This window comes from Peromyscus californicus, unplaced genomic scaffold, assembly GCF_007827085.1.
Source record: "Peromyscus californicus insignis strain IS unplaced genomic scaffold, ASM782708v3 Scaffold_4__1_contigs__length_199733344, whole genome shotgun sequence".
Classification (NCBI taxonomy): Eukaryota; Metazoa; Chordata; class Mammalia; order Rodentia; family Cricetidae; genus Peromyscus; species Peromyscus californicus.
The window spans coordinates 29,559,377-29,582,405 of NW_026294562.1; the positions used below are offsets into that span (position 1 = coordinate 29,559,377).

The following is a 23,029-nucleotide window of genomic DNA, read 5'->3' on the forward strand; positions in this document are numbered from 1 at the left end:
GCCGGAGCACCGGCTGCTTGCTGGCTGGTTAGTGGAGCTCAGTGGGTGAGCTTGCTTCAGGTTCAGTAGCAGACTCTGTCTCAAACACTCAGTGGAGAGCAACTGAGGAAGACACTGGATGCTGACCTCTGGCTTTTACATGCATGTGAACCCACATGCACTTACACGAGCATGTACACAAATACATGGTACACACAAGTGGGGAATGCCATCTTAGGGGCCTGGAGAAACGTCTCAGTAGGTAAAGTTCTTGATATGCAAACGTGAAGAGCCAAGTTTATTTCTCAGCACTCCTGTACAAAAGTCAGGCAGAGTGGCGCATGCCTGTCGGCCCACGGCTGGGGAGGCAGAGGCAGGAGGATCCTCCAGGGCTTGCCGGCCAGTCAATCGGGCCAAGTCAGCATTCTCCAGGTTCGGTGAGAGAGCCTGCCTCACTTCTAGCCTCCATGTGCACATGCACACACGTATAGACACACAAACATGGACACACCACACACACTGTCACATGCATGTGGGCGAGAGAGGCCCTTTCGTCCTGTGATGGAAAGCCTGTGAGACTAGCTTATTTCTCTCTTTATTTAGAATCTCTTCTAAATTCTTAGAACCGTCCTCAACTCTGAAATTTTGACTATGGCTGAGATCATACACAACAATTCATTTTCACTCTAACACTTTCTCTCACCGTTGTGACACCTCTCACTGGAAAACCTTCTGTCTTGATGCAGGGATCTTATATGACTCATGCTAGCCTCAGTCTGGCAATATTCCGTCCTCTGCCTCCCAAGTGCTGGGATTACAGGTGTGCACCACCACCACAACCATGCCTGGTTGCCTGGTCATCTAATGTCTGTGTAAGCATGAGTTCAAGAATTTCAAAGCCGCATCTAGATTTCACAGTGTTCGTGAGTATACGTTGGGCTCTAGGACATACACAGGTCAATAAGTAGAATAATAGTCACGTGATGGAAGACGCCACTGCTGTGTCTCCATCTCAGCACTGGTTGAGACCATTCTTGCTTGTGTTGTAGGGTGGTTAGAAGCAGCCTCTTCCCTAGCCCGTTTGTGAAGATTATAAGGTCCGAACATCAGCATCTCCCCCACCGTGGGGCAAAATCAGTCCAGCTGAGAACCAGTGATAGGAACGGACAGATCCTGACCACCCACAAGCAATACGTGTAACACAGCTGCATAGGTATAACAGGAGGCAAAAGGAGACACCCACAGAAGAGTCTGCAAAGTTGAATTCTGTTTAAGAGTTCAAAACGGTCACACTGATCAGGAGGAAGGCACCAGGGAGCTAGGAAGTGCAGTGGGTGCTGGTCATACGCGCATGCTCACTTCACGAAAATTTAGTGAGCTGTATACTTAATGTTCACATATTTTACTCATGTATATTATCTTTAAATAAAAAGTCATAAAATATGGGTCGTTGGTGCTACAAAAACAGGGCATTTCAAGGTGACCCAGGAGGGCCTTAACACCTTCCTAACAGGGTGCCAATTCATCCCTTAGTAGACCCACCATGGCTCCCACTGGCCCACCCCAAACTGAAACAGAAAGCCACTGTATTCCACCGATGAATGAAAGCTTGTTCCTGCCACACACTTCGTTAGCCAGGTGCCAGAGCCAAGACTGAACCTCCAATCCCAGTTTTCAGTTCGGACTCGCAAAAGCACAGGCTTCAAATGGATTTCAGTGCGACACTGAGCTAGACCGGGAACAAACGTGGAGACACACTCCAGTGAGAAAGGACACCATGGTGCCACTTCCCAAACCTGGGAGCCTAACAAAGGCCCCTTGGGGAGTGCCACAGCTGAGTGTTAGTAGTCAGAAGGGATTGTGCTGACGCATTCCCGTTCTTAATCTCGGTAGACCAAAAGCATGCCCTTACAATAGTGGGCCAGATAGGAAAATGGAATTTGTGACCATAGTGACCTTTGAGCCCATCTCGGTTAGAGACGCAAGATCCAGGGCTAGTCATCTAATCAATAACAAATAGATACACACCCCATGCAACTTGGCTGAGAGCCTTAAAGTACCGAGTTACTTTTAGCCTCTAAGCTTTACCTACGTTTGCGGGTGTCTGTATGTGAATGTACTTATTTACAAGTAGGAGATGGACAATGATTCTCACAAGCATACTGTGTCTCTGCACACAGTGTGAGTGGGGCTAACTGCCACTTACTCTGTCTTTTCAGAGTTCAGGTTCAGGCTGAGGTTGGCTTTAGGACTTCTCTCCTGAAATGAGTTCACTGTTTATGCAGGCATGAGAATGTTATGTCCATGCTACCTCTAGGGGTGGGTGGTCATCATGCTTCCCAGGCCATAAGCAAGAAAGTCTAATGTTCCTGACCCAGAAACCTCATGTTTTCTGCTAGCATCCACCAGACTATGATAAGTTAATTGGAAAAGGAGTAAAAAATCTCAGCTCCCTGCCTTATCTTTGACAAACTAATTGCTACCTATAGACTGAGGGAAAGGGGGAATCTGTGCCTTCAGTTATATACTCACTGGTGACCCCGTCAGTTTCCAATGGATAGTCCCCATCTGATGATCTCAGAAATGGCCCCGGTTACACTAAATGGATCACAAAACCAAACCAAAAGCCATAAATCTGGGAAAGGGACAGGTAGGCAGTTGGGATTGATAGAGGTGGGAGGGAAGACAAATGTTGAGGAAGAGCCTACCTTATAATTTATAGACATGTCAAAAATTGTCAAAGAACAAACCTGATTTTCAAATAAAACCCCGAGACCGCTCAACATTCCTGACTGCATATATAATCTTTGTCTTGGTTTCTCCAATTTCCTTATAAATATATTATATATAAAAGTTATTTACATATATAAGTTTCTTTTTTTCTTTTCGTTTTCTTTTTCTTTTTTCTTTCTTTTTTTTTTTGAGACAGGTTTTCTCTGTGTAGCCCTGGCTGTCTTGGAACTCGCTCAGTAGTCCAGGCTGGCTTCGAACTCACAGAGACCGGCCCACCTGCCTCTGTCTCCCATGTGCTGGGATTAAACGTGTGCACCACCACCACTAAGCATAAGTTTTTTCCTCTACATATTTTTTATTTTCTTTGAAGAGTAAATCTACACATATTACTCTCTTTGATGGAAGTAATAATATAATTGGTTTAATCCATATCTTTCTAGAGATGTTATATGGATTTATAAATGTATTTTCTTTCTTTGTCCAAAATGTTAAATTGACTGTAAGTATCATTTACACCTTAGTAAATAAAATGCTTGGAGAGCCAACAGCATTGGTATATTATCCCAGTGAATCATTTTTAATCATTTTAAATCAACCCACGCCATGCATATATTATCACAGTGGCAGAGTATGTAGTACAACCTTCCTATTCATTGAAGTTGACTTGGCTTCCAACATTTTGTCATTATATGATGTCAAAGATGTCCTTGCACATATATCATCAAACAGTGGCAACCGTAGGACAACTTCCATGCAAGATCTTCATTAAAAAATGAGCGCTAGAATTTGTGTTGCTAGCTTAAAGACCACATGCATAATAATCTAAATTTTGACAGGCTTTGGCCAATCTTTGTGGAGGCTGTACTGATACACTTCTCTGCTTGGGTGTGTCCCATGCTCCCCTCAGACCCTCTCCTGTACGACACACTGGCAAAAGCCTTGACCTTTGCCCATTGAGAAACAAAAAGCAAACCTCTTCCTTTTAGCTTCATTTCTTATAATACACGAGACTGGATGCTCTTCACACATTGGAGCCACTTTTAATTTCTTCTCTAAAGCTCTTATTTTCCTTAATTTTAAAAAATGTATACACCATTATTTATTTACTTTTGAGGTGAGGTTTTTGCAGTGTGGCCCAGGCTCACCACGAATTTGCAGTGACCTGTGCCTCTTCAGCCTCCTGAGTGGGTGTGTGGCGCCACACTCCGTTATTTAGATCTTCCCACACTTTAGTTTGCATAGTTTAGAAAGCATTGGCTTAAAGGGCTTTTGATATTTTTGGAAAATAACCCATGTCTTCTATGAGCTGCATATTACTTGCCAAGGTGCCTATCTTTTGGTTTGGTTTTGAAATTTTAATATTCCAAACATTTTCATTGCACTCGTCTGTTTTTAAGCATGTCAGAGCACAGCTTAAAGGAGTGGGTTCTCTCCTCCCAAAATGGGTGTCCCAGGGATAAAACTCAGGTTGTCAGGTTTGGCAGCAAGTGCCCTTACTCTGAGTCATCTCACCGGCTTCTAAAATATTTTCATATTAAAAACGTGTGGCGGCGTCTGAGTGTATGTCATCACCGCTCTGAGACTATAGGCACATTTTCTCCTTGCAGTACTGTGTTATTTTAGTGCTTGGTGTTTTTTTTTTTCCTCTAGCAAACTTTGTTTTTAAATCAGTTCTGAAAATGCTTATCTTTATTTCCAAGGCTAAGCATATCTTTAAAACCAGATCATTTTCTCAGCTCCATGGATGTGTTTTCTAACCTTCATCTTGCGATTGTTACTGACCTCTGCAAAGCCTTAGAGAGTGCATAGCTCAAAATCTGATCCACAAGTACACGCTCAGTACCAACCTCCTGGAGGGAATGTTGTTAACCTATGGAGACAGCAGATAACCCTCCGGGGTAACTCTTTTTCTTGTAGTTCCTGAAGATTGAACCTAGGGCTCATGATAGGTGACGGCCTCTGCAACTCAGCTGTCTCCCCGGCTTTCCAGTAAAAACTCTAAAAAGAACTTTTACTATACCAAAAAAAAATGTGAAATTATACTGCTTACAGCAAGGAATATGATCCAGACAAGACAGAGCCTCCCTGGGGAGGCAATTTACTTAGTTATTTGTGTTGGTTCTACACAGAACTGTGAAGAAGCTTGGCAAAGAACTGCTTTTCTTTTACACACCAAGCCATTTCACCTCTCATTTCTGGTCCCAAGTATCTGATGATTATTTTCCATTCAGAGAGTTATACAGGAAAACGAAAGAGAAAGCACAAATCTTAAATTTAATGTACACCTTTGTTTTTCAAACTAGTATAACTAATTTCACTTCAAAATAATGTGGGAGGGAAAAGAAAGTGAAAGAAGACTGTTGCCCACCCTCCAATGCAAATAACCATAAAGAGCAGAAAACCCACCAGTAAGAACTGATACAAGGGGCTGGAGAGATGGCACAGTGGTTAGAAGTGCTTGCTGTTCTTCCTGAGGACCTGAGTTCAATTCCTGGCTCCAACCTTCGGCAGCAGCTCCACAATCTGTAACTCCAGCTCTAAGGTATGATGCCTCTTCTGGCCTCCATTGTCTCTCTTACACACACACACACACACACACACACACACACACACACACACACACGAAAATAAATATTTAAAACAACTTTGTTCTAAGTTTGAATTATCTAATCTGAGTAAGCCTGAATAGCCACACTACATACCTGCCTTTTGGTTTACTCATACACTGAGAGTCAATAACTTTTATGAGGATTACAGTTATATAAGTTAACATTTTAATTTTTAAACCTCATGGGATAATTTAACAACCATGATCAGTTAAAACAATGCCAGGTATCTACTAGTTTGGATGAAAGGGTACAAAGATTATAAATTAATTTTATTCACTGTATCTAATTTTAGATGATAAGTATTAGGCATAAAGTGAGTAATATTTCTGCCCTTGAGGTACTTACATATTTTTTTCCTTAGGAATGCCAAAATTAAACTAACTCATAGAGGAAAGACAAGCTTGCCTCTGGAAGATTCTTCCAGTGTGCTCACTAACATTCAAGTCTGCTAGATGTGCAAAGAGAATTCTTCCCAATTTATTCCCATCCTAACATTTAAGGGTCAATAGTGAGATCTTGCCCGCTACATTATAAATAGTCACAGCTACTCACTTAAGCCACTTTTAATTGTCACAGAAGAATACAGAAGTTTACAGAGAAAGACTCAAGGACAGCTGATGAGGAAAGAGTGCCTTCGGTCATGGTAAGACAGGATGGGAAGGGCCAGCTTGGGAAAGCGCCAGCCGGGTGTTTAGTTTGACATCTTTTGTGAGGAATGTGGTGACTGCAGAGGCCTGCCTGCATCAGCTGGCGAATGGCCTGAGAGATTTGGGGAGGAAAAAAAGCCACTGGCTACTGCCTAGCTGGGCCCTGGCCTGTCGTGGAGCATCCCTTTTCTGTGAGGAATCAAGCCAGGCTGGACTAAGGAACTTCCTCATCAGCTTTTAAAGACCATCACTTTGCTCCAACACAGGCCAGTCCTGTCAGATGCCCTGGGAATGGGATCCAGACTTGGTAGGATTGAGGAAGACAGGAAATAACCTCTGCTCCCATCCAGATCTCAGTAAAGTAAGAGACGCATCCAGCTAACCAGCACAATGAATAGTCACAAGAAAGCACGGAACCCATCAGGTAGATGCACTTTCTAACCTATGTCCACAACACATAACGGTGAGCAGACAATTATATTCTCAGATAAACCTTGGCTTCTTTGTACATGAGTAATAAATATACTTGACTGAATACTGGCACAGAATGGCATGAAAGGCATTAGTGCGCTACCTAATGATCTGCACTACCATTCGTACTTCTTATCAATCAAAAATCTAAGAAATACATGCATGCATGGCATATTTTGAAAATCCAAAACAGAAATACTTTTAATACAAACTATAATTCAGTGTGAAATGATAGGTGTCTACCCGGAAAGTATTGAGGGGATTGTGCCAAAGGGGAGAAAGGTAATACGAAACAATTGCTACCAATAGCAACAAAACTATGACTATGAATGAAGGCAATATAAGCCAACTCCCATAAGGAAATCATGTGCATGAGGCTTTAAAAAGTAAGTAAGGGCCTGGAGAGATGGCTCAGTGGTTAAGAGCACTGACTGCTCTTCCAGAGGACGTAGGTTTGATTTCCATCACCCACATGATGTTTCACAACCATCTGTAATATGAGTTCTAGGGGATCCAGTGCCCTCTTCTGGATTCCACAGGCACTGCAGTCATGTGGTGCACAGACATACATGCAGGCAACACATCTATATACATAAAATAAAGTATTTTTTAAAAGTAAATAAAACTCTCCCTCATATGACTTATCATTAAGTTTAGCAAGTTGAGCAAGGGGTTTTAAAATGCAGACCCAAGATGCTGGCCTTCCCAAGGGGGTTCAGTGAACCCCTGAAACCATGCATAAAGCCCATGCATGCCCACATGTTTGAATGCACATTTACACAAACATTTCTATTTTTTGAATCAGGAATTCCTTTGGGAGTTGGGAGTGGTGGCGTGTGTCTGTAATCTAGCATTGGGAGGTGGGGGCTGAGGCAGGTGTGTCTCATTGATTTGAAGCTAGCCTGGGAGATAAAATAAGACCCTGTCAATTAAAATAAAAAAAAAAGAAAATTAAATCTTTGTTAGCCTAGGACCCCTTCTTAGAAAAATAAAAGTTTCTAAGTGCATGAAGCACAAAAGATTGCAACAAACAAAAACTGAACTACAATTATCAGAGTACTTTAAGTTCTAGCCCGGTAATAAACATACTTATTTATCAGCATTCAGTGATGAGATCTAGCTGTCTATAGAGAGAGCTATAGCAACAGTCTTAGCTCTGTAGTGATAAAGAGCTCAGATATGCTGTAGTATCTGCAACAGCATATAGTGATGTGATGTACAAACATCTATGGTTTCTATTGGCAACATGGTTATAAATACTATCAACATTGCTGTAGTTTGTTGTCTCTGCTTACAATGTGTTGAATTTCAATTAAAGGTATAAAATACCCGGCTCCCCTTTTAAATTTGAAACTCTGAACTCTCTGGAGTCTAGTGAGGAACCTCTGACCTATGTCATGAGCCCTCTTGAAAAGCCTCCAGGAGGGTGGGGGACTCAGCCAGGGAGCCATCAGTGCTCAGTGACTCCATGTACTGGTCTCTGACCCTGCACATGGCTACAGAACCCTGGGTAGGTCCAAATAAAACCCAGAAAGCAAAGGATTCTTGGAAATAGGACAGCAATGGAAGGCTCTGCAAAGCCCTGCAACTAGAATTCAAAGGCATTTGTTATTCGTTTTGTACACTTTTAGTGTTCTGCATAATTCCTTAAAAATGCACAGCAAAGTCCATAAATCAGAAAGGAGGAAAAGAAAAGAAAATCAAGCCAGGGATATAAAACGAAGTGTCACTAAAGTTCACAGACACAAAAAAGTGAAGTAAGCCACAGTTCTGGGCAGCAGTCTGGCATGCATCTAGAAGTCACAGAATTCAGTAAAACATTAACCTCTTAATTAAGACCGACCCCACCCCCATGGATCTTTATAGAAATAGTGCTTTGTAAAACGGGCTGGCAAGATGGCTCAGTGGTCAAAGGTGCCCCTCACCAAGCCTAACGACTTGAGTTCGAGTCCCGGAACAGACACCGTGGAAGGAGTGAACTACCACAAGTTGTCTTCTGACCCCCCACATAGGGCAAAGAACTGCATGCCCCCCATACACAAATGACAATTAAATAAAATAAATGTACTTAAAAAAAGACAACCCCACGGATCTTTACAAAGAGAATATTGAAATTAATGAACCTCAACAATACTAGTAGGAAACAGGAAAAAGTTTCACAAAAATTTTGAAGAAGCATGTATCTTTTTTAAAAACAAAACAAAACAATGGCAATATAGCAAGCTCTTCTGCGTGGCTGGTAAAGCACAGCTCTGCCCTCAGCTCTCCGAAGGCAGATGCCTCCAGCTGAGCACTAATGGCCCGTAGGCCGCATCATCAGAACTGAACACAGAACCCCCAGCAGCCCACAGCAGGAGGTAGCAAACTTTTCTGGAGGTCTCCAATAGCATATATCCTGAGCTTTGCAGGAATCACAGATTCGGTGACCAACTGCTTCGAGAGCAGCTGTGGCCATCATAAAATGAGCATCCTGTGTACCGACGACGAGGTTTATTTATAGACATGGACATTTTAATTTCCTACTTGTTTCATACGCCGTGAATCATGTAGGAAGTCCCTCTTTGATTTTAACTTAAACCTTCTAAAAATACAGCAACAATGCTTAGGTTACCAAAGGAAGCAAGGGACTGGATTTGATCTGTATAAAAATACGCACCATTAGGTGAATCGATTCACATGTTTATAACGGTTTGTAACACTGGGTGTTCTAAAGGAAACAAGGCCATTTCGTGGTTCACTTCACAATGAACTTAAGTACTGGTAAGAAGGGCCCTTCATTAGAAATGCCATTCAGATATCTATCTCCAGCTTCCCTCTGTCTGAGAGGAAGTGTAGTCTTGAAGTTTCCTATCTGTCGACTGACCGTTTGCTTCATCTTTTTATTTTAGTGTCCTCGTCTATGACAAGTGATCTCTCAGTGAACCCTTTATAGAGAGCTGCTGGGGTAACTAATGCACTGCATGAATAAAGCCTTGACAAGCATGGTGAAATAAAGAATCATAGATACCCAGAGGAACCCCGCTCCAATACAAGGTGACAGTTACCCTCGTGGAAACACAATACACATCTAACGGGGGCTCCTGAAGTGTGTGACTCCCTCTGCACAGAGGACTCCATGGGGGTCACAGTGGCCCCCAACACTCGCCCTGCTGCTCTTCTGCTGCAGGCTGTGCTGTGTTACCTCTGTGTATTTTCTTAAGTTTTTTTTCACTTGGTTCTATTAATCAGGCTATGTACACGTCACGGGTTCCTTGAACTACACAAGATTAAAACTCTTTGCTGAGCCAGGGAAATGCCAATGTAACCCCTAGTACATCCCAGAGCAGGCCCAGAGCTTGTTGGCCTTTGGGACCTTGTAACTCATGAATGCTCAACTGTGAAGTACTTACATAATGAACAAGGCAAGGTCTAGAGTTACATGTAAGTTGCAGCAGTTATTTCTAAGTACACTTACTCTTGAGTACATGCATTCACTCCCTAGAACAATAAAGCCTTGTGCTATTAAGGTGAAAGTTGGGTTTGAGTCCAAGGACTACTGTTTCTAAACCTAGCCACAGGGCTCTATCCAAGCTAACATTTATTGCCTACTAATGACATTTGCTAGAACCCACATCTTCGAAAGTTTATACAGCTTTCCAAACAGTCCCTCAGGAAAATAATTTTCAATGTGACCCCATCTTTTAAATTACTTCACTCCATTAATGTGCATCCACAAAGACAAAATTAAAACATGTATTTAAATAACCAAATAGTCTCCATTCTCACAATTATAATATCTTTTACATTTATCCTATTAACTGGGAGGACTGAGCTTGTTGAAAACAGGGCAAATGAATCGAAGAATGCCAAGTACTCCACAGATTATGGTGAAGAAGAGCTGGGGCACTTTATGGAAAGGCCCTGTTACTTCTCTTCTCCCACTTAGTGAACCCCATCAGATTTACAGTGTGCCATTCTGAATCCCCAGGGAGTTTACATTATCAATGAGAATTAATAACACAAGGGATGCTCACAGCACTTTGTTTCAACACTGAGAAAAAAATGAAAGAATAGAGGTGTGTATGGGGACCCACGTTTCCTCATTCATTTAATGTGGCTATACCGAGATGATGCATCCTTCCGGTAGACTTTCATGTTCCATTGTGAAGTCATGGGCAGTGAAAGTCCATGTTTACACAGCGACCACTATCCCTTTTGTTTAAACAGTACAATTCTTCTCCTGTAAAAACTCCAGTTTTACTCCCTGTGACATACCCAGCCACTTCTCTCCTCCACAACAAACATGGACTCCAGGCTCTGACACAGTGGGCTGTGAACCCCCTGTGGGTTCCCAAGGGGTGGGAACCCAGACCTTCTTAGCACCCAGCCCTGTGAGACCGATTCAGCACTGACAGAACACTTAACTTCCCTGTACTATGCTAGAAGCAAGCGATTCCCCCAAATTTCTCTTGCAAACATTACATCGGATGCCTTTTACAACCCCATGACTTCAAGTAACTCTTCACTGTTTCCCAGTGAAATGGAAACAGATCTGGTGGCCCGAACTCTCAAGCTTTGCATTCCAGTGAGTCAAATTTTTATTGTAAAAAATCCATTGGTGGTCTAGTTTCTAGTTTCCTTTTATCATCCATAAATTACACTTGGCTCACATATTGCCAGCTTTCATGGAAACAAACCATTGTGTCCATATTCACTAAATACTAGCAAAGTAATAAGGCTAAGCCATAAAAGGTACTGCCCGTGAAGGAAAATGTATCTACTCTGTCACCCTGAGAAAGGAGATGTGTCTGATCGTGGGAACAGAATAGATCCACTCATTTATGCCATTTACTCTTTTTTTTTAAAAAAAATGCTGAGGAATGCCTCTAATTTGAATTCATTATTATTGTCTTGAGATATTAGTGCTAGAGAGCTGCCAAATAATTGTTCAAATGAAGTGGTAACATATCATGAGTTATCTGAGCCAACTGGGCTTGCTCCTTGGCATTAAGCCTCACTCCCTCTGTGACATCAACAACTTAATTAGGGAGAAGCCAGCAAGCTTTTAGCTGCTTCTGTGAGTGACTCTTAAAGTGTCACTTCAGCTGAGTAAGCTCCCTCCGGACTATTGGTCATACACTTGCTGATGACTTAGTAAGGACTGAAACGAGCTAATGTGTAGGATACTCCAGTATTCACACCATGTAAATAAGTACTCAGTAAACACTGGTTAAAAAAAAAAAATAGATCACAGCAGAGGAGAATTTTGTATTGTAACAAAACATGTTCTAAAAGGTGAAACTCCAGATAAACATGCAGATTCCACGGTTAGGACTTTACCAGCCAGGTTTTATTTGCATGGCTCATTTAAACCCAGGGATGAATACGAATGTTTTTCTTATTTTTCAGTAACCACTCAAAACACTGTGGTAATAGGGACCCAATGGACTGAGAGCTGTAATTACTGATATAAATGAGGGGGAAAATACTCCTTGGGGATTCAGTGATCTAAGCAGATGTGCTCAGGGGCCTCGTGACCACGGCCATCAACTTCCTGATGCTTCATGGACTTGGGAAACAACAGCCGTGGATGGATGAACAGATAAAACTCCTCTGAGGTTTGAGCGTGTAACTGAACCCAGTTCAGCTTTTGCCTAGTATGATTTTATCTGTATTGCCCATGAGGCAATTCTGTCTCCCTCCACCCGTCCCAAGTATCCCAGGCTAGCCTCATGCTGAGGTTGACCTTGAGCTTTCCATCCTCCTGCCTCCACTCCTGAGAGCTGTGATTGCAAGCTTTTTAGCACCAAGCCCCGTTTTGCAGCACTGACCGGGGCCTAAACGAAGGTTTCCAAATGCTTAGCAAGCACTCTAGCAACTGAATTTCACCGCCAGCCCCGAGAGCATTTGTTTTTAGATTAAAAAAAAAAAAAGCAACTCAATGACTTGGGAGGGTTCAAGAAAGAGTGAAAACACTTTTCTAAAGACAAACTGGCTGGAATATTTTGGAATTGCCAAACTACATCTTTCAAAAGCTGCTCTTGGGTCTATGTTTCTATCTCCAGAAGATTAGAATGAAGTGCTAAGCTTGAGTTGGGACTGTGGTGTGACTCACTGACTGATAAACCAATTAGGAGGTAATTGTTATTTATATATATAAAAAAAATTTCTTGGGGAATAGAAGTCAAGTTGCAGGGAAAGGGTAGGGCCATTTTCAAAGGACATACGATAAAAAGAAAAGTGCTAGGTATATACTGTGGAGTCAGGATGGTAGTCTAACAGGGATGTCACCAAGATGGCTCCAGGACCCAACAAAGCTTTCCATTGCTGTTTATCAGCTGTAGTACAAGGCATTAGAGGGGTGGGTTCTTGGTTTTCTGCAATTACTATTTTTTGAAAACACACACACACACTTATAGTAGAGATAGCTTAAGATTTTTTTTTAGAAGCACAGTCTGAGCAGATTAGTGAGCTTCTGTCTCAAAAGATGAGAAAAGAGAGTTGGTGATAAAGCTCAGAAGTGGAATTTTTGTTTCCTTACCCTGCACAAGGCAGTGGAATCAACCCTCAATGTCACACATGTTAAAGTTAACTTAGTAGAAGAAAGGGTTAAATATATAAAGAAAGTCAGTTGGAAATTTTATTGCTTTTGGTTCAAGGCCACTGCAAGACTCATGAGGCAGAAGGCTTATAGGACATAAAGATTGTGGGTGGGTAGGGTTCAGGCACCTCATTTAGAAAAAAAGGAAATGCTGTGTTTAAAGTAGACTTAAGCCGTTTGAATGGACTAAAATCTATAAAGAAGGAATGTAGAGCCTCAGTAGCCAGACTCAACTGTGGCAAGTGGAGTGCCTGGCTTAGTCATTCAATACATATTTGCTTAGTCAGCAGACAAATACATAAATGAGGACCTTGACAGGAACTTTAAAGGACAGGATATAGACCTTGGGAGAAGAGGGGGATCCATATACAGAGGACTCTTCAGCAGGGAACTTGAAAGGCTCTTCAGGTTTTCAAAAGCTAGATACCATATGAAAATAAAGAAAATCACTATTTTTCTCTCTTTTTAAAAAATATTATTTTGATGTGTGTGTGTGTGTGTGTGTGTGTGTGTGTGTGTGTGTGTGTGTGTGTGTGTGTGTGATATGAGCATAGTTGTCCATGGAGCAGAAGGCATTGGGTGCCATGGAGCTGAAGTTACAGGCTGTTGTGAGGCACCTGACGTAGGTGCTGGGAACTGAAACTGGGTCTTCTGGAAGAGCAGCAAGTATTTCTAACAGCTGAGCCACTACATCTCCAGCCCCATCACTAACATCTTAAGTTGTTAGTTGGAAACTGAAGGCATAAATTGTCCATACATTAACACTGATTGATAAATGAGACAGGTGGGGCATAGTTTAAAAAGAATATATTAGATACAGATTAAAGAAAAGTAATTGTAGTGTTATTATGCTGTATATAGTTGCTTGGTTGATAAAAAGTTGGTTTTTTTTTTGTTTATTTTTTTGTTTTTTTTTTGACAGGGTCTTACTGTGTAGCCCTGGCTGGGTTGGAACTAACTATGTCGATCAGGCTGGCCTTAAACTCACAGCAATCCACCTGCCTCTGCCTCTGCCTCCATAGTGCTGGGATTAAAAGTGTGCACCAACATGGCTGGCAAAATCAAAATATTAATAATGAAATATGTAAATCAGATATTAACTAGTTAGTTAAAGCTAGTGTTAATCCCGCATAAAAATTAACATTATGGATGAAGCAGCATTTTATAGAAGACATTTAGATAACTGTTTTAGGAATGTTTTATAGCAGACCACAGGCTATATATTTTTATTACCAACATTAATATTTGTACTAGACAGATTGAGTTTGTTATGTTTAGACTATAGTTGCACTTTCACAATGCTGATTATTGGAAACCAACTTCAGCAGTAAACTTTACAAACACAGGAAGAGTTGCCGCAGCCACCAGGACACACTACATACACCAGGCATCGTCAGGGGCTAGCTACATATCCTGCACTTTTGCAGGGAAAGAGAAGAAACTTTTGTATTGGGTACCTCTTTATCCTAAATTGGGGAAAATGGTGATTATGAAGCAAGATTATGAAGAAAGAGCAAATGTAGTGGGTAGCCATTCCAGCTTTGATCTGGAAGTTCCAACCCCCATTGAGGCTTCAGTAACTGTCACGCCTACAAGGCGTGAGGACCAAGAGAGGACCCTGAAGACCCAAGATCCGGAAGTGCTGTCTCTCTTGGTTCTTGGACCCTGGACGCTGCGGTAGACCAAGGAGAGTTCTCCAGAGAACACTGCTGGACTGCGCCACACCTTTCCCAGACCCTGCAACCTACCTATCCCTTCACTTGTAAAGTGAAATAAACCTCCCTTTTAACTACGTGGAGTGACCCTAATAATTTCACCAATAAGCAAATTTGTAACAAAACCCAGGCTTATGACAAACCAGGCAGCCTTCTGGGAAGGTTTTGTTTAATCATTATTAGGAGAGAGGCAAGGGGCGCTTGAGGACCAGGTGCCTCAGGGAGGGAGCGTAGCTGGGCTCCTCTGCTAGGCTAAGCAGAGAGGGAGACCATGGAACTTCACGGATGCTGAAGGGTTAGGGCATTGCTGTGTTTCTGATCTCACAGGGAAGAGCCCTAGATGAACCTCAGCAGTCCCTCGTGCTCCTCAAAGTCCCAGCATGGCCCCAACGGAGCAGAAACTGCCACCTGCACTCCTGAGCATAGAGTGAAAATGTCAAGGAATTTAGTCAGCTCCGCCTGTTTTTCCCCAGAGTCCCAGGGCTGCACCAGAACAGGACAAGGATGTTACAGGCTCGGAGAGGAGAGGTGTTGAAGCTGAAGGGGCCTTTCTCAGATGAGAAACAGATCAACACAGAGGGTATGTCAGGGCATCCTCATCTCTAAGGATAAAGACCACCAAGACTAGATGGGCAGCCCCTACCTCCAGGAGAAAAGAGAATTCAGTTTCCTATTTCTGACTATGTAGCTGACTCAAGTTCTCTTGGTCATGGAGCACTCCCTTTTAAGAATGACACAGGGGTGCTGGGAAGATGACTCATTGGTTAAGAGTACTTGCTGCTCTTGCAGAGGACCAGAGGTTGGTTCCCAACACTCACATCATGAAGCTCACCACTGCCTGTAACTCCAGTTCCAGGGACCCTGACATTCTTTTCTGGACTGCACATCCACGTGGCATATGCTCACACAGGAGCACTCATATACACAGAAATAAAAATAAAATCAATCTTTTGTTTGTTCTAAGACTGACACAGGTATGGTCAGATTCATGCAGGACATGACGTGTTAATGATCATAGGAGCTGAGAAGAGGCAGGGGCTTGGGTCTCCGGCAGGGATGAGTTAGCTGTCAGGTTTCAACTCTGGGACAAATGGCTGAGGTGCCTATTCAACATGTCAAAGCAGATGCTGACTTGCCAGGTTCTTCCTGCATCCCTCAGTCCCTACCTGTAACCGAGCCCTCCTGGCTGCCACCCACCTCCCCAACTCTCCAGCCGAGGGGCTGCTCTTCCCTATGTAACCCACCCATTTTGGTTACCCACTCTTCTTGTACCTTTGGGCCTCCTGGCTGCCCTGGTTTCCCTCTCTCTTCAACCTCACCCCTCCTCACATGGCCCAGTTCAGTCTGGTCATGCTCACTCTGGACTCGCCCAAATGTCCCTGCCTCTGACTACACTCTCCCATTTATCTACAGTTCTCCTCCATCATGCCTAGGAGCAGCCATGTTCCTTTCATGTTTCCTTTCCTTTGTAATTTTTTTCATTCATTCGCCTTCTACAGATAATAACTAAAAGCGCTTGTTATAGTGTAAAACACTCTAATTAAAAACAGCATATAGCTATGGAATGGAAAGAAACTATCGGGCTGAAACTTGGAACAAAATGGGAACCCAGAGAGCAAGTGTGTGGGCACTTTTTTCCTTATGGGGCATATTTGCTGACAGGAACATATTTGCACTAATTGCCGCAGCCTCATTAGTAGAAATAGAACAGAAATCAAAGTGGAGAACATATGCACGAGACCCTTTACTGATTGTGCAGGGCCCTGAAAATAAGGGCGAACCAGAATAAGGCCACCTTCTAGCCTTCTGAGGACTGTGGTCCTGGTGTATGAAGGGCAGGTGAGGGTGGGTGGAACTTCCTGAAAAGGCTGCATCCACATGGTACATTTGAGGGACAAACTCAAATTCCTACCACTTGGGTGGTACTTAAAACAGAGTGAGGTTATGTCCTAAGGATCGCAAACCTGGAGTGAAGCCAGGATAAGAATCAAGGCCTTCCTGGAAAAGGCCACTCAGCCTCAAAGTATCCCGGTAAATCATTCTTAGGGGGCAATAATGACAAATCCCTAGTCAAAAATAAGCAAACACACAAGAACTAAGAGGGTCACGTATGGCATCTACTAAAAACGCACATTTTAAGTTGAGGTCCTGATGAACTCTGTAGCTGTGAGTCCAATCATTCATTCTGCACATCTTGGGCACTTGCTCTGGGCCAGGCAGTGTTGCAGGTGCTGAGCACACATGCTCTTTCCGCTGTCACGTGAACAAATGGCCCCAGCACTCAGTGTCTGCTGCCCTGCCATCCTATTGAAGCTTATTTACCTTTACTTTCTGGGGTCTCTAAAGAGTTCCAATCACAGTCTAAAGAGTGCCCTCACTGTTTAATAGCAGATTTTGAAATACGCAGCAGTCTCTCAGGACTGAAGTTGACATCACTGATTCCTTTCTCCGAATCTCATTCCCTGAAGGTTCCATGGTTGAGCTAAGCCTAATTATTCCTGAAGAAAACCATGGAACCACGCATATTAGCAGGAAGGTGATAAAAGACAAAGATAGCTGTCTCAGAGACATAAACCTCAAGGGTAAATATCTCTAACTTTGTGGAGGCCCAAACAGGTGACCTATTATGGGGAAGCATAGCATGAACTGGAAAACATTGATTTTTAAGGTACATCTGGAAAGAGTCAAAGGCATAGGAAGGGTGGAGGAAAGTTAGACCAATATTTAGTCATACGTGGACTGCTTGTCTTCACCAATGTGCTAGCAAAAGTATCAGTAGTACAAATTTGGATTACTGAGGTGTGTTTGTCTACCCAGTTTTTCACGGGGAGTATTCAAACTGTCGCCTCCGTGATTCTGCATTTGTTTTCTCTTATTAAACATTCTAGCAGTTGTCATTTACTCAGCCTTCTGTGACCCATGCTTTCTTAGTTATGCCAAACGACAACAGTGCAGTGTAACAATAATAAAGATAGGAGTCAGTCACAGGCCTATAATCCCAGCATTCAGGAAGTGGAGCCAACAGGATTGTGAGTTTGAGACCAGCCTGGGCTACACAATAAGACGGAGTCTCAAATGGTAAGAATAATTAAGTCGCTCTTATCCCATTTTACACATGAGAAGACAATAGTCAAGAAGGTCACTTCCCTAAGCAGGTGCAGAGGAGCGTTGAGTCTTAGTTTTACCGGTTCAACAGACCTGGAGTTAAACCGTGCTCTGCCCACATTTCTCCTCTCCTGAGGATGAGGCTCAGTAACTTTCCAAGGTGAAGGGTGCTGTGGGGATCAGAGGAAGCCTAGTGCATTGGAGCACACAGCTCTAGCAAGGACCAGCCATTCCCTCCACCCAGAGATGCTTCTTCTACACATTCTTGTCTTGACTTAGGCAATGTCTTCAACTGGTTTTAAAAGTAGCTACTTCCAAGAAAATAAAGCACCACTTTTAAAATAATGAAAATGTGATCATTGCTAGAGCCACCGAGAGCCCTCAGGGTTTTAGTGTCCCTTCCAAGCATTCCCAACACCAACTTGTTTCACCCTTTAGAAAACATTGTAATAGAGCAGTCGTAATTTTTAGTTGGCTGTGTCCAGAACATCGTAACGTAATCTCTGGGTCTTGAAAAATGCCAACTCAGGAAATAGTGCAAGAAGAGAGACCTAGGTTTGCTTTCTCTTCTTTGCTGGCCTCTCAGACAGCCTGCCTTTCCTTCCTCAGGTATCTGTGTATATAGGGGATAGGGTTGGAGGTTAGCCATGACTAGAGTTAGGTCAAGGGTAGAAGAGAGATGAGACTGACCGCTGCTTCTTTGTTCTCCAGGGTAAAGATGGCTAACACAGAAGGGATGTACCACTTTTCTTTATTAAAAGAACATTGATTTCTTTTCTAGAACTTATGAATCATCTTCATGCAATCTTTCATTTAGTCTTTACCGTTTACTGGTCTTAGAATGGTGTAATGTAAAAGTCAGTCAGTAAGTAGAAACCTGAGGAAAAGAAATTTTGCTGTTGACAAAAAATATGCTAATGCAATATTCAGGTTATGTTGTTATAACCTTACTAGTGATCAGCCCATGTCTTCCACCCAGGTTTCCACACTCACCGCCATCAGGCACACAGAAGGGGCCCCACAAGCACCTGAAGTTATTGGGGTGGCTGCTATATGAGTCGACTGTCCTCTCCTGACCAGGAAGAAGGCAACATAAAGGTCTCTTCAAGTTCAAGAAGGAAAGCCCTTACCTAGGCTGCCTTCTGGGACTCATGAGTTCAGAGGTCACGTGTGTGGAAAAGTTTGTTTTGTTCTGTAAGGTGTCAAAACCCATTTGGAGTTAACACTGACAGTTTGAGTGATTTTACATGCACTCACAGCCAGCCTGTTACAGGACTAACAGTAAGTCCCCGGCCCTTTGGGAACTTGGGATGGTTGTTGGAAAATAATTGTTAGGCTAAGGAAAAGTTGGGAAGTTCTGCTCTTAGGGTATTAAATGATCACTGCCCCAGAATGAAGAAGGAAGAAGGAGGAGGAGGAGGAGGAGGAGGAGGAGGAGGAGGAGGAGGAGGAGGAGGAGAAGAAGAAGAAGAAGAAGAAGAAGAAGAAGAAGAAGAAGAAGAAGAAGAAGAAGAAGAAGAAGAAGAAGAAGAAGAAACACAACAGCAGAAAATAAACTAAAAGTTTCAAATTTTGTAAACACAAGAACCAAACGATGGTTCTGAGATTCCTCACTGGTAACTGGAGCCTCTGGGATGGACCTTTAAGGCCCTGCCCTCAGCCCTGTACTTCACAGACTCCCTCTAACTGGAGGCATGAAAAGGAGAGTTCACTTTCCGACTGATGCTTGACCAAGTTCCTCCTAGGAACTGGAAGTTCTTGATGCAAGTGAGGAGGTGAGACTAAAATGCTACCAACATTGAAAAAGTGGTGGCTACAGTAGAAAACACCACCTAACACCTAACAGAACTTGATCAAATGATACAGGAGTACAAGGGATACTCATAAAACTCATTACATATGTTACTGAGGGTCCCTCTTCTTTGAAATTACCCATCAGAGGCAGCTGGACTCCAAGTGTTGTCCCATCACATAGTGACACTTCTGCTGATCAAGAGTGACCCCCCCCTCCCCAGGACACAGGGTATCCATATTTTCCGATTGTCACACCTCCAGTTGCAGGATGACTCCTCCACTCTTTCCTTGTGGCTTCTCCAGCCCTCAGCAACACTGTATTCCTCAAAGAACACTAATAAATAGCATATGATAACAAACATTTATTGAGCACCTCCTATGTGCCAAGAATACGTTTAATTATTCGAGAGGTCTTCCCATTTACTCACCGCCACAATCATTTGAGGCACGCAATGATGGTGGTTAGGGGCCAGTGTTCAGCAGCTGGTTAGCTGGGTGGGATTTTATTTAAGGCTTGTAGACCACATCTGAGGTGACCCAAATACTGTCTGTGAGCTTCCTTCTAACGCAGAGCCTATGATTACTACTGTTTTCCCTCCACTTTTATTGGGATATAATGTCATTTTTAAGAATGCAAATTTTATAAGAGCCAGAATTGTTATGGGGAAAGAAACTTAAATATACCTTCATCTTTCCCATTGAAAGGGGGACTGCCCAGACTCGCTGTGGAGAAAACTGCAGCCCCTGGAAACACTCCCCTTATCTTACTTATCAAACGGAGCTCCCCCACCCCCACCGCGTGCCAATAGGGAGAGAATCACACTGGAGGGTTAAAGCCTGTCGGTATGAAATCCTCCAATTAGCCCGGATAATTGCAGTTCTGTGAAACTCTATCGTTAAAGTCCACTCCAAGAAGGGTCCCAAGGTTAGAAGCACCCCGGTGGCTGTCGCTGACGTGTGGCCAGCGATCAGACCCGGCAGACGCTCAGCCCACCACCTACTGCGCTCGCGGAGGTCCTGTGGGAGACAGGGCGGGTGGACGGGAGCCTGCAGGAAAAGGGACTTTCCTATCGGGTCCTGTTTTCTGGTTGGGACCCACTTCGAAAGCTCAGGAGGGCTCTGGCCGGCAGGACCCCCCAGGGATTGGAGATCTCCCAAGAGGTACCGGGCAGCGAGGGGCTCCCCGAGCGCGGCCCGGGGAGGGGAACGCGGACTTAGCCCCATGTCCCTGCGTGTCACCGGGCACCCGTGTCTTCCCTCCCGGCACCGAGTCCCGCGCCAGAGCCTCCCGGGGAGGGCGGGACCCACTGCGGGTCGGCCGGGCGGGAGGGGACGGCCAGGCTGGCAGCCTACCGTCTTCTGCTTCTTGACCCCCGACATGCTGCGGCTGTTGGCGGAGCCCGGGTCCAGGGCGCAGGGACGCGGATGGCGGCGGTGGCTGCCGGGCTCCAGGGAAGGAGGTATAAAAAGGCTCCTCAGACACGTCGCACTTCCCTTGACCGGCCCCCTTCTCCTACTCCTCCTCCCGCCGCGCTCCTCTCCGCCCCGTCGGCTCCGCCAGCAGCGCCCAGCCCCGGGGACCCGGCAGCCGCCAGGGCGGGTTCCTCGTTGGCGTCCCGCCAGCTCAGGTCTAGGACAAGCTCTCGACCCCGGGAGGGAGCATCCTTCACAGCTCACCCCATCTCGCAGTCCCCCAAGAATCTCCCGGACCCTAGAGTGTACTGAGTTAAGGGCAAGCACATTTGAGGCCACCAGGCTTGCTGATGTGGACCTCAGAGCACCTAGAGCCTACGCTGTATTTAAACCTATGGATGCTTACTCTGCACTCCCATGAACCCTGCCTTATTCCTCGTGTGCTAGCATCGTGGCCTGGCCTTTCTCTCCGTTTGGCAAATGGAGTCATTGAGATATTTAGGGTTTCCTCCAGATTATATTATAAGAGAGGGGATTCAAACCTAGCCTGTTAGTGCCAAGTGTGACCCTCCAGCATCATTACAGTAAAAAGAATAGAAAACCCGAAGTTGGGCTGGAGAGGTGGCTCAGAGGTTAAGAGCACCGGCTGCTCTTCCAGAGGTCCTGAGTTCAGTTCCTAGCAACCACATGGTGGCTCACAACCATCTGTAATGAGATCTGGTTCCCTTTTCTGGCATGCAGGCATTATGTACAGGGAGAACACTGTATACATAATAAATAAATAAATCTTTAAAAAAAAAAAAAAAAAGAAAACCCGAAGTTTGTGAATTTAACTGCACTTTGCGCCTGGCATCGTGGTCAGGGCACAGACCGATCAGAAGACTTACATGTTGCTAAAAGGTCAAGACTGCAGTGCCTGACGCGGAGGCTGGGCAATGGGAGACCTGACACGTTGCTGTTCACTCCAAACATTTCCCTACAGGTAGCACTTCTGTCGGTGGGATGGGCCCGGAGGAGGAAGCCATACCAGTTGAGGAGGATTGTGGCTTTTAGGTTTGGTGAGATGCCACTCTCTGGAAGAACCCAGGTGTCAGGGACAAGTAATTCGGAGACATCAGACGCTGGGTTTTCCTGTACCCTGACTCCCTGCCTGAGGACACAAAAAGGCCTGTAGAACAGCTCCCTCAGAGGAATCAAGAAGGCCCACAGGGTCCTTGCTTCTCCAACCCCACCTTCTGTGAAAGGGCTGGAGAAGTTTTCTCCAGAGGTGAGGGATGGAATTTTTCTTTCACATCTAATTTACTTCTAAAAGATGTTCCGTTTTCTTTACGTCTGAAGAGTTATTTACTGGCGTCCCTTCTGCACGGGAAAATGGCAAAGAACAACAGACCAAGGGTCATACTTTAAAGGCAGCCTGCGTGTCTAGTCTGGAGGGATCGGTCTACTCATTCTTTATTCATTTTGAGGAAATTGCAAGTGACAGACACTTGGGCTTGAGTTCCTCTTCTATACACAAGGTAGCAGATATTAATTTGTTATATATGAGGTTTAAACAGCAACATCCTGCCGGTATTCCATTGGAGAAAATCCTTTTATATCAGATTCAACTGTATCTTGCTTGGGTCTTGTTAGTCTTGCCCTAAGAGAAGGTAAATAAAGTGCAGACTGAGAAATCATGCAATTTGTGTGACAGTTGTGTGTATGTGTGTTTCCTATTTCAGAAAGAAAATTTCTAACTGAGTTCTTCAGACAAACATGGAAGTTAGGTGCATCCTTAAGACTACTTCCTGGAAAAGAAGTCTTCGTTGTCCTAGATGTATGAGATCATTTACCTAATTTTTCTGTCTCTAGCAGTGTACATCTGAGGTTCAGAAAAAGGAAATAACTGGTCTTTGATCCCTAGTTAGGAGCAGGGTTGGGACTCAAATCCAGGACTCCCCAAATGATCTGACACCTAAGTCACTAAGATGGCTAGGGCAACCA

The 23,029-nt window shown here is 44.0% G+C and overlaps 1 protein-coding gene across 3 annotated transcripts in view; it reads right to left on the reverse strand.

Annotated features, from left to right (window-relative positions):
- Papss2 (3'-phosphoadenosine 5'-phosphosulfate synthase 2) overlaps positions 1-21,297 on the reverse strand; it is a 77,462-nt gene extending 56,165 nt beyond the window's left edge. The window contains exon 1 of one of the 3 annotated variants that reach the window (XM_052762689.1): positions 20,987-21,297. In XM_052762689.1, coding sequence (XP_052618649.1) covers positions 20,987-21,013 — 27 coding nt within the window. In that variant the 5' untranslated portion in view covers positions 21,014-21,297. Of the gene's footprint in view, positions 1-20,061; positions 20,330-20,986 lie in introns of those variants that run through there. The other 2 variants (XM_052762688.1, XM_052762691.1) reach the window with 2 other exon arrangements.
- Positions 21,298-23,029: the final 1,732 nt, after the last annotated feature.